The following is an 11,802-nucleotide window of genomic DNA, read 5'->3' as shown; positions in this document are numbered from 1 at the left end:
GATGATGGCAGCCAGTAGATGACAGCTCTGACCATTACAGATGTATATACTGTTTTCATATGGAGCTGAGATTTACTTCTTTGTAATTTCTGTCCATTTACCTGAGTTCTGATGTTTGAGGCAACATGGATTCTGTGAACTTCCTCTTATGCATGAGCACCCTTCAGGCATAACCACTGTGTTTCTTCTGAGTCTCTCTTCCCAGACCACATTATGCCAGCGGAAACATCTCTTCAGCTGCCTTCCACCTTATGTAACTTCTGCCCTCTTCCCTATCCTGGTTACTTCTTGGACAAGTAGTTTATTGGTGGTGTGGTCCCTGGCCTTGAGAGGCTCATAGATTTGCTGGGAAACAGACACACAAACTATTGCAGAGCAAGGAGTTGAGTATTATAATCAAGCATGCTCTTCAGATATCCCAACCATGGTTCTGTCTCAGAGCCCTGGCACATGCTGTTCCCTTGGCCTGGAATGCCCTTCCTCCAGAACCTGCATAGCTCTCACTTCCTCCAGGTGTCACACAGATAGCATCTCGTCAGTGAAGTCTTCCCTGAGCATCATACATAAAATAACATCACCTCTTCCCTCTCCTCACCCGATTCTCCCTGACCCTGTCACTCTGCTTTATTCATCCTTAGTAGCATTTGTCACCCCTGGCATAGTATATGCGTTTACATGTGCCTTTGTTTCTTGTCTGACTACCCTCACCACCCAAAAAAATACGAGCTTCATAAAGGAGGGGCACTGTCTGTTCTACTCACTGCTTTTCCTTGGCACCCACGGCAGGGCCTGGTACATAGTAGGCACTCAGTAAGTATTTCTGGAATGAATGATGGCATCATGTTCTGTGGGAGGCTGAAACTGATTACCCAAGGAGCCTTCTTGGAGTGTGCAGCATTCAAGTGGGATTACACCTTGAGGAATCAGTGATGGTTTACCAGGTCATAAAGAGTGAAAGGGTATCTCAGGCAAGGAATCAGCATGTGCAAAGGCATGGAGGTGTCAGAGACCACGGAGCAATTGGAAAGTACTTAATGTTTGCCTTTTTAAAACACAATGACCACTCACCTATCTCTGACCAACACATAGTGAGCACTCATTCGGTACTAGTAACCTCATACATTTATTTATTTAACCAGTGTTCACTGCCCTCTATGTGCCACAACTGACGGGTCCTGGGATACAGTGAATGAAGACAGGCGTGTTTCCTACTAGCATCTTTCTAATCCTCATTGATTTTTTCATTCAGTGTATATTTATTGAGCACTGACTGAGCCAGGCGTATTCTGGTTACTAAGGATATAGCAATAAACAGAACAGCCCTAAATTCCTGCCCTTAGGCTTGCGTTCTGGTTTTGCCAGCTGGGGGTTGTGAGAAGCGGTGGGATCCAGGCCACTGATCACCAGTCTTGAGGAGAGTCTTCTGGCTCCATCTGGAGACAGCATATCTGGGGAACCTGGGGACAAGCAGGGCTGAGTGGCTTGGGCAGCAGGCTAAGTCCTCATCTAGACCTCAGAGACTTGGTGTGTCTTGAGGCTCCCAGTGTCTTGGCATTCCTCACACATCATGGCAGAGAGGACCTTGGGATTGAAGACAGGTAGTACAATGGGGCTGTAAGACCAGAGGTAGCTCAGAGAAGTAGATGTCCCAGGAATTTAGAGTGTTCCTGCTTGGTGTGAGTTTTTTCTCCCTTTCCCTATCTACCCCTCCAGCACAGAATATGCCATCAACAAATTGCGGCAAGAAGGAAGTGAGGAGGGGATGTATGTGCTGAGGTGGAGCTGCACCGACTTTGACAACATCCTCATGACTGTCACCTGCTTTGAAAAAACTGAGGTCAGTCAGGACACTGGCTTGGGCCAGGCCACATGAGGCCATAGGGTATCCAGTGGGATCTGGTCCAGGAGCTGCTGCAGAGAGGACGACCGTGGAGGCAGGGGTATAGAAAAGCCTGGGTCTCTGAAAGAACCCCTGACAAGGGAAAAACCTGCTTTCCAAAAGGAAGCTGCTCCCAAGCAGCAGACCCTATTCTCTTTCCTCCACATGGCCCTCTCATCCTCCAGAGGACCCATGGCAGGGGTCCACTGTGGCTCTAGAAGATGGAATACAACCAGGAAACCAGTTCACATCAAACACTTGGGGAATGTAGTGCAATTATTTAGAGTGGTTTGTTTTATACTCAGTGTCAAGTTTATCAGAGACCTAGAGTCTCTCTGCATTCTCTAGTACAAACAGTGCCAAGAATACTGCCTCATCAGTGTGGCCTGACAGTTTTCCCCACGTGGTGGCTTCAAACATTTTAACAGAAAAATTGCTATTCCATGTTTTGACAGCAAATGGAGATGTGTGTTAGTAATTCAGGTGAAGCTGGAAGCCAAGAATGATGTGAGGGAAACACTGAAGGCCAAGATGTGAGCCAAAATTTTTGACTTGCCCTCAGTAGACCAAAATTCTTGACTTTACCTCGCTAGACCATAAATGCCTTTGTTATTCATGTTATTTTTTTAGGTAAAAGAAACGGAATATTTTAAAAGATGAAATAAATACATTAAAATTGATTGGGTTCAACATGCATTGGGAGAACTGGGGCAGGGGAAAGGAATGTGAGGTGGATGTTAGTGTGTTAGCATATTGTAGCTGTCACACAGGAAGGAAAAGTACTAGAGAGCCCGTGGGGGCTGGGCTCAGTCAAGAGGAGGAAGAGGAAATGGCAGAAGGAACTCAGTGCTGCCAAGTGTCCTGGGCAAAGTCTCCAGGGGCCACCACCTGCCCGGTTGTTGTGTACAGCTGGGCTTGTGGCTGATACGGGGTCAGTGGCTCAGAGCCTGTCAGGCTTGTTGCCTTGACAGGATGCCTGACCTTTTTATTCATCAGTCATTGGAGGAAGTTTAATCTTCCTCCACCATCAATGGGTGCATGAAACAGCCCATCCAAGTCCTGTGCTGTACCAAGAATGTCAGTGATTCAGTAACATGATCTACCTGGTGTCAGTTACCTGGGGAAAACAATAGTAATAGATACAAGTGTTGTTGTGTGTCGTCCAGTCAATTGCAACTTGTAGCAACCCTGTGGGACAGAGTACAACTGCCCCGTAGAGTTTCCTAGGCTATAATCTTCATAGGAGATCACCAGATCATTTCTCCCACGGAGCTGATAGGTGAGTTTGAACCTCTGACCTCTAGGTTAGCAGCTGAGTGCTTAACCATTGTGCTACCAGAGCTCATTATAGTTATGATTACTGCTATTTATTTTCGCTCACCAGGTACTGTGCTAAGCACTTTATCTACATGTTCTAGTTTAAGCCTTACAACAGCCCAATGAGATAGGTGGTACTATTCCCATTATACAGATGAGGAAAGAAACTGAGGCACTGAGATTTTAAATAACTTGCCCTAGTTTAGGCCTTTCTGACCCTCATTCTTAACCAGTAAAATAGTTTCCTTTATACAGAAAGCGCTTATACTTCTCATCTGTGGCGCCAGAGAGCCCTGGAACTGGATCAAGGCAGCTGAACACCACTTTCTGCTGTGGTCCTCCTGAAATAAATGGGTGGTCTGGAAGGGCTCAGTTTGAGGGAGTTCCTGGATGAATTTTGCTATAATAATAATTATTTCATGGGTATTAACATTTGCTAATCTCCAGAGTGCTTACTCAGGTTTCTACATGTATTAAGTCATTGCATTCTAGCAGCAATCCTGTGAGGTTGGTACTTGCATCGTCTTCATCTTACAGGTCAAGAAACAAGTGGTGCCCTTGTGGAAACTGCTGTGTTAACTCCCTTGTATTAGTGCCTGCTCCTCAACCCCCTTTTATTATTTATTTCTTGGTCGGTCCATTTATTTATCTATAATAAACCTTTTATTTTGAAATAATTTTAGATTTACAGAAAAATTACAGAGATAGTAGAGTTTTTATATATCCTTCATTCAACTTCTCTAATGTTAATGTCTTATATACCCATGGTGTATTTGTTAACCCCTTCTTAAACAAATTGTTTCTGGTCATTTTCTGAATAGCAGGTCCTGGGTGGCCAGAAACAGTTCAAGAACTTTCAGATCGAGGTACAGAAGGGCCACTATAGCCTGCATGGCTCGGACCGCAGCTTCCCCACCTTGGGAGAGCTCATGGGCCACCTCAAGAAGCAGATCCTGCGCACAGACAACATCAGCTTCGTGCTGAAACGCTGCTGCCAGCCCAAGCCTCGAGGTCTGTCTCCCTGTGCCAGTGCCAGTGCCAGTGCCAATGCCAGGCCATATCCCACTGGTGATACTCTTTGCCCCTCGGTATGACTCGCGTTGCTCCAAGGCCCAGATTAACCAAAAGATGATGGCTGGTTTAAAGAACTTGGCTCCTCCCCACGATTTCTAGGTGTTTTTTTGTTGAGTTTTGTTACAAGTCTGTTCCCAACTCAAATTCTATCTCCCAGGCATCAGGATTTTCTACAGAAGAGACATACACCTTTTCTCAACATCTCAGTTAGACTGCAGAAAGAGGCATGCTTAAGATTAGCAGCAGTAACTTCTTCCTTCCATAAAGTATCTTCAGAGTTCTCCTGTTATTAGTTTATTTATGTGACAAATGGTCCAAGCACATCTTCTGTAGATCAAGACCTGTACTAGATGCGAAGAATCAGAAGTGCATAAGACTCAGTCCCTGTTCTCTGAGGGTTTTCAGTCTAATGCCGAAAATGTTACAGATAAATGGGGTCACTACAGTATGTGGTGGGCGTCTTAATCAGCACAGATATCAGACCCTGGGAACAAAATAAGGGGATGGTCAACATCTCTGAGTCACATAGCATGAAAGGCCATCTGGATGAGGCAGACCTAGAGCTGTGTTGAACAATGAGCAGGAGGTTAGACATGGACATTTCCAACAGAGCAGAAAGCATATGCAGAGGTAAAGTGGCAGGCAGAAACAGAAGCTGCCAAAAGGTTCTAGATGGTTAATGTGTTAGACCAAGTTGGAGAAAAGCGGGAGGTGAGAGTACTTGGATGCCACGCCAAAGAGCTTAGACTTTACCCTGCAGGCAGAATAGTCGTGGATGATCAAGGAGTAAAATGGATAGGAGGGAGGAGGAACTCAGTTGCTCTTTTTTAAGCCCTGTGCACGTGTATCACTGATGTCCTGTAGACGGACTCATAGTCTTAAGTTATGAAGACTGGAAGGACTCTTAGGGATCACCTGGTCATGTGTCTCATTTTACAGATGAAGAAACAGGCCCAGGGAAAAGAGGAAATCATTGAATGCCAGCTTCCTTGAGTATTGTTTTTTTGCTGTTCCCTCACCTTGAGATGCTGCCCTACATGTGTGAGATTCTTCCTTTAGAAGGGCTCAGGCCCCAAGCAAAGGGCAGTGCAGTTACTCCTGAGGGCTCCAGAAAGCATCTGCACAAGATACTTAGAGGAGTCCTTTTGAGACACATCTTGTTCTTTAAGAATTGCGTTGGTGAGTCTGTAATTAAGTCAAGGTTGGACAGAGGAAGCAGCACCAAGACAGACAGGGGCCTGGGTTCTGGATGCTTGAATCATATTTTGATCTCTCAGCAAGGGACTCATCATTGAACTTGCAGAAAGAGGAAGGACTTGGTGTGTTCTCGTTGATCAGATAGGGTTTCCTGCCAGCCTTGGGGAGTAACTGCAGCCTTTGTTTTTATACTTGAAGATGTTCTGCAAAGGTAAAAGCACATCTGCCACTTGGCTGTGAGATCTCCGAGCCAGCTAAAACCTTAAAGCCCAGCCACTCTGTTTACTCACATAATGTCTCCTTCTGGATGTGAGAACAGCTTCTGCTTTCCTAGGGGTTAGTGGTCTCTGGGTGAGTGTGAGGAGGTGGAGCACACTAGCCATAGGAAGAGTAGGTGGTGGCGGGCTGGAGACTAGGACCTGATTTCTTTGCAGGGTTCAGGTGGGGAGGTCTCTGGTTTAGACAACACTCCCACTAACCCAGACCTGGGAGCCAGTAATGTGGAGGGAGAAGGACAGGAATGGAGTTAAACCCCTCTCCCATGGCTTCTGTTGAAGCTCCTGGAACTCAGACCTGAGTATGTTTATTGTGTGTCTTTCCCCCTTAATTATGAAACCTTAAGGCACGATCTGGATCTCTGCTGGGAAGCACAGTGCTCAGCACAGAATCAGTGTTCAATAATGGCTGTCAAATCAATAATTATAGCAAAAGCTACTGTATTGGTCGGTAACCTGCCATTGTCCTAAAAAAAAAAAAATATTTGTATTTCTTTAATCCTCACTCCAGCTCTTTGTAGCCAATAACTTTATTCCTGTTATAAAGACAAGGAAGTTGAGGTTCTCAGATGTTAAATGACTGAGATGTTAAATGCTGAAGGCCCCACGACTAGTAGTAACGGTAGTAATTTTAGTTGCTGTTTTTAGGTGCCTTTAAGTCAGTTCTGACTCATAGCGACCCTATGTACAACAGAACAAAACACTTCCCGGTCCTGCGCCGCTCTCACAATCAGTGCTATGTTTGAGCCTGTTGCTGTAGCCACTGTATTAATCCATCTCATTGAAGGTCTTCCTCTTTTTTGTTGACCCTCTACTTTACCAAGCCTGATGTCCTTTCTAAGGTACATTCTGGCTGTACTTCTTCCAAGACAGACTTGTTTGTTCTTCTGGCAGTCCATGGTATATTCAGTGTTCTTTGCCAACACTATAATTCAAAAGCATCAGTTCTTTGTTGGTCTTCCTTATTCATTGTCCAGCTTTCTCATGTATATGAGGCGACTGACAGTACCATGGCTTGGGTCAGGTCTGCCTTAGTCCTCAAAGTGACATCTTTGCTTTTGAACACTTTAAAGAGGTCTTTTGCTGCAGATTTGCCCGCTGCAATATGTCATTTGATTTCTTGACTGCTGCTTCTATGGGCACTGATTGTGGATCCAAGTTAAATGAAATCCTTGACAACTTCAATATTTCCTCCATTTATCATGATGTTGCTTGTTGGTCCAGTTGGAGGATTTTTATTTTCTTTGTGTTGAGGTGTAATCCATCCTGAAGGCTGTGGTCTTTGATCTTCATCAGTAAGTGCTTCAAATCTTCGCTTTTAGCAAGTGAAGTTGCGTCAGAGTCGTTCTCCAATCCTGATGTGCGTTCTTCTTCATATACTTCAGCTTTATATAGTCCATATTTGCTCAGCATACAGATGGAATAAGCATGGTGAAACAATACAACTCTGACACACACCTTTTCTGATTTTAAATCATGCAGTATCTCCTTGTTCTGTTTGAACGACTGCCTCTTCGTCTAGGTACCGGTTCTTTATGAGCACAGTTAAGTGTTCTGGAATTCCCATTCTTTGCAGTGTTATCCATAATTTGTTATGATCCATACAGCCGAATGCCTTTGTGTAGTCAATAAAACACAGGTAAACATCTTTCAGGTATTCTCTGCTTTCAACTAAGGTCCATCCCCTTCTAAATCCAGCTTGAATTTCTGGCAGTTCCCTATCGAAGTAATTATAGTAGCAATAAATAATAATATGATAATGGTTGCTATCATGTATATAATGCTTGCCATATACTGGGCACTGTTTGGAAATCTTGTGTGTGTTTACTCATTTTATCCTCTGAACAACCCTAAGAGTATGTTTTTTATCCCTATTATACTTTATTTTGGAAACCCTCGTGGTGTAGTGGTTAAGTGCTACAGCTGCTAACCAAAAGGTCAGCAGTTCGAATCCTCCAGGTGCTCCTTGGAAACTCTATGGGGCAGTTCTACTCTGTCCTATAGGGTCGCTATGAGTCGGGGGTTTGGTTTTTTTTTTTTTTTTTTGATACTTTATATTTGCCCTAGGTCACTTAGCTAGAGTAAAAGTGGGGATTTGAAGTCATGTGTTCTAACTTCAAGTCCAGAGATCTTTCCCCTACATGAAGCTGTCTTTGCCAAAGTGCAGGCAGCCATCAGCCCAGGCCCAACTCTCCTGATCTAGGGCAGGGGGGTCTGGAGGCATGGAGAGTAAGAATAAGCCCTGGGTGTGAGGTTCCTTACATAGGCCCTCAGAAGCTCTCTATCTTCCCTCTGCCACCTGTAAATTAGAGAAGTGATGAAATCATGAAAAGCAAAGGGAATCTCGTTTTGGGTTCCCCAGCTGTTTGACCTCCTGACCACAGTGGCTGATAACCAGACCCCGATCTGGGGTTTTCTTACTTGAAATTGCAACCAGGAAACTCCTCAAGAAATAAATAAAAAGCCAAGTGAAAAAGTAGGAGGCCACTTGGAATAGGTGTGACAATTAAGGAAGCCCACTATCCCTTCCATTTGTCTTGAGTGTGGATGGAGGGAGACCATGTTAAGGAAGTAGGTAAAGGGCCAAAGAAACCTCAGGCCTGTTCACCACTTATCTCACATCCTCATCTGTACTGTCAAGCTTTGTGCTTGGTTTCCACAGCCTTCAGCTCTGATGCTGGGTACTTCAAGGTTTGGGGAACCAGGTGGTGCAACAAGGATGGTGATGAAGACTAAGAGGTACTGTCATAATCCCAGTGGTTACCAGTTACTGAGCATTTGCTGCACCCTGGGCATTGACGTGAACCCCTCGTGTGTTCTCTCACTTATCCCTCACAGCAGCCTGGTTAGCAACATGACTGTTAACCCTGTTTATAATGAAGAAACAGGTTCATAGAGGTTAAGTAGACTCTCCAGCTCACACAATTGACTCTAGTGCCATGTTCCCTGAAGCTCCTATGCAAATAATTAGTCCATAAATTACACCTTCTCCAAGTCTCTCTTATTTCCCAAATGGTTCTTCTGCCCTGGTCCCTCCCCTGTGGACAGCATTCAAAGTGACCCTGTCCTGATGTCTTTTCCACTGAACATTCAGGGCAGCCCTGAGTTGCTTGTTTCCCTATGATTTTACTCTGATAACAGGGTGGAGGCAGGATAACAGTATGGAGGGAGATAGACTGGAAAAAGGAGAACCCAAGTTGTGATAACAAGGAGGCACCTATATCTGAACCCAGTTTCTGGTGCCCAGATATATACCCCCTGCTAGAGCCAGGTAGTGTTGTAGAAAGGGAAGATACTTGCCATCCCAGACTTCAGTGTGAATCCTAAGTCTGGGGCTTACTGACTGCCTGACCTGGGGCAAATTTTCCCTCAGAATCTCTGTTTTCTGAGGTGTGTAGGGGGAATAAGAATAACATATACCTCATAGGATTGCCATGGGCCTAAACAAGTTAGTATGTGTAAAGCTCAAAGAACGGACTGACACAGAGAAACCAATCAGAAAATGTAATCTATTTTTAAAAAAAAAGGGGGCTGGGGGAGATTCTTCCCTGCAGGGTAGTGAGGATTTAAGAGACCACACCCGAGTCACTTGGCCCACTGTTGTGCAGCTGTTGCCTCCTGGTGGTACGTAGAGGCCATCTCCATGAACTGTACCTGGTTTTCCTTATAGGTCTTTTGGGAACCTCCTTCTGTTAAAATCTAAGAATCAAGACTTAACTTCTAGTGCAGGAAAGAGGAAGGGGAGGGAAACATCTGTTAGTTGTTATTTCACTAATATTTCTACTTCATTTAAAAAAAAAGTGCATATGTAAAGATGCTTAGGGATTCCCAGAATACCTTTCACTGCTAGCTAGAATCTGGAAGGTCCTTTCTTCCCCCATGATTACCTTGTAGCTCACAGTGGCTCTGTGGCAGCAAAGGCAACTTCTGTGGATTCTTGTTGTTGTCAGGTGCCATCGAGTTAGTTTCCACTCATAGCGACCCCATGTACAACAGAACAGAACACTGCCCGGCCCTGCACCATCCTCACGATCATTGTTATGCTTGAGCCCATTGTTGCAATTACTGTGTCAATTCATCTCCTTAAGGGTCTTCCTCTTTTTTGCTCACCCTCTACTTTACCAAGCATGATGCCCTTTTCCAGGGACTGGTCCCTCCAGGTAACGTGTCCAAAGTATGTGAATTGTAGTATTGCCATCCTTGCTTCTAAGGAGCATTCTGGCTGTATTTCTTCCAAGACAGATTTGTTCATTGTTTTGGCAGTCCATGGTATATTCTTCAGCAGCACCAATAATTCAAAGGTATCATTTCTTTGTCGGTCTTCCTTATTCATTGTCCAGCTTTCGCATGTATATAAGATGATTGGAAACACCATGGCTTGGGTCAGGCACACCTTAGTCTTCAGGGTGACATCTTTGCTTTTGAACACTTTGTAGAGGCCTTTTGCAGCAGATTTGCCTACTGCAGTGCATCATCTAGTTTCTTCACTGTTGCTTCCATGGGTGTTGATTTTGGACCCAAGTAATATGAAATCCTTGACAGTGTCAATCTTTTCCTCATTTATCACGATGTTGCTTATTGGCCCGGTTGTGAAGATTTTTGTTTTCTTTATGTTCATTCGTAATTCATACTGAAGGCTGTAGTCTTTGATCTTCATCAGCAAGTGCTTCAAGTCCTCTTCACTTTCAGCAAGCAAGGTTGTGTCATCTGCATAACACAGGTGGAAAATGAGTCTTCCTGCAATCCTCATTCTTCTTCATATAGTCCAGCTTCTTGGATTATGTGCTCAACATACAGATTGAGTAAGTGTGGTGAAAGCATGCAACCCTGATGCACACCTTTCCTGACTTTAAACCACACGATATCCCCCTTGTTCTGTTCAAACGACTGCCTCTTGATAAAGGTTCCTTATGAGCAAAATTAAATGTTCTGAAATTTCTGTTCTCCTCAATGTTATCCATAATTTGTTACGATCCACACAGTCAAATGTCTTTGCATAGTTAATAAAACACAGGTAAACATCTTTCAGGTATTCTCTGCTTTCAGCCAAGATCCATCTGACATCAGCAACGATACCCTCATTCCATATCCTCTCCTGAATCCAGCTTGAATTTCTGGCAGTTCCCTGTCAATGTACTGCTGCAGCCGCTTTTGAATGATCTTCAGCAAAACGTTACTTACGTGAAATTAATAATACTGTTTGATGGTTTCCGCATTCAGTTGGATTACCTTTCTTGGGAATAGGCATAAATATGGATCTCTTCCAGTTGGTTGGCCAGGTAGCTGTCTTCCAAATTTCTTGGCATTGACGAGTGAGCACTTCAGCACTGTATCCATTTGTTGAACATCTCACTTGGTATTCTGTCAATTCCTGGAGCCTTGTTTTTTTGCCAATGCCTTCAATTCATCTTGGACCTCTTCCTTCTATACCATCGTCCCTGATCATATGCTGCCCCCTGAAATGGTTGAATATCGACCAATCCTTTTTGGTATAGTGACTCTGTGTATTCCTTCCATCTTCCTTTGATGCTTCCTGTGTTGTTTAATATTTTCCCCATAGAAGCCTTCAGTATTGCAATCGGAGGCTTGAATTTTTTTCTTCAGTTCTTTCAACTTGAGAAATGCTGAATGTGTTCTTCCCTTTTTGTTTTCTAACTCCAGGTCTTTGCATATGTCATAATACTTTAGTTTGTCTTCTTGAGACACCCTTTGAAATCTTCTGTTCATATTTTTACTTCATCATTTCTTCTATTTGCTTTAGGTATTCAACGTTCAAGAGCAAGTTTCAGGGTCTCTTGTGACATCCATTTTGGTCTTTTCTTTCTTTTGTGTCTTTTTAATGACCTCTTGCCTTCTTCATGTGTGATAATCCTTGACGTCATCCCACACCTCGTCTGGTCTTCGGTCATTAGTGTTGAACGTATCAACTCTTTTCTTGAGATGGCCTCAGGTGGAATATACTCAAGGTCTTACTTTGGCTCATGTGGACTTGTTCAGATTTTCTTCAGCTTCAACTAAAACTTGCATATGAGCAATTGATGGTCTGTTCCGCAGTGGGCC

At 44.0% G+C, this 11,802-nt stretch overlaps 1 protein-coding gene across 4 annotated transcripts in view; it reads left to right on the top strand.

Moving 5' to 3' along the window:
* JAK1 (Janus kinase 1) overlaps positions 1 to 11,802 on the top strand; it is a 149,538-nt gene that overhangs the window by 116,488 nt on the left and 21,248 nt on the right. For 3 of the 4 annotated variants that reach the window (XM_064282093.1, XM_064282094.1, XM_064282096.1), the window contains 2 exons: positions 1,714 to 1,837; positions 4,018 to 4,207. In XM_064282093.1, coding sequence (XP_064138163.1) covers positions 1,714 to 1,837; positions 4,018 to 4,207 — 314 coding nt within the window. The remainder of the gene's footprint in view (positions 1 to 1,713; positions 1,838 to 4,017; positions 4,208 to 11,802) is intronic. The other variant, XM_064282095.1, reaches the window with a different exon arrangement.

This window comes from Loxodonta africana, chromosome 3 (genome assembly GCF_030014295.1).
Source record: "Loxodonta africana isolate mLoxAfr1 chromosome 3, mLoxAfr1.hap2, whole genome shotgun sequence".
Lineage (NCBI taxonomy): Eukaryota > Metazoa > Chordata > Mammalia > Proboscidea > Elephantidae > Loxodonta > Loxodonta africana.
This window is presented reverse-complemented; position numbering and strand designations above follow the sequence as displayed.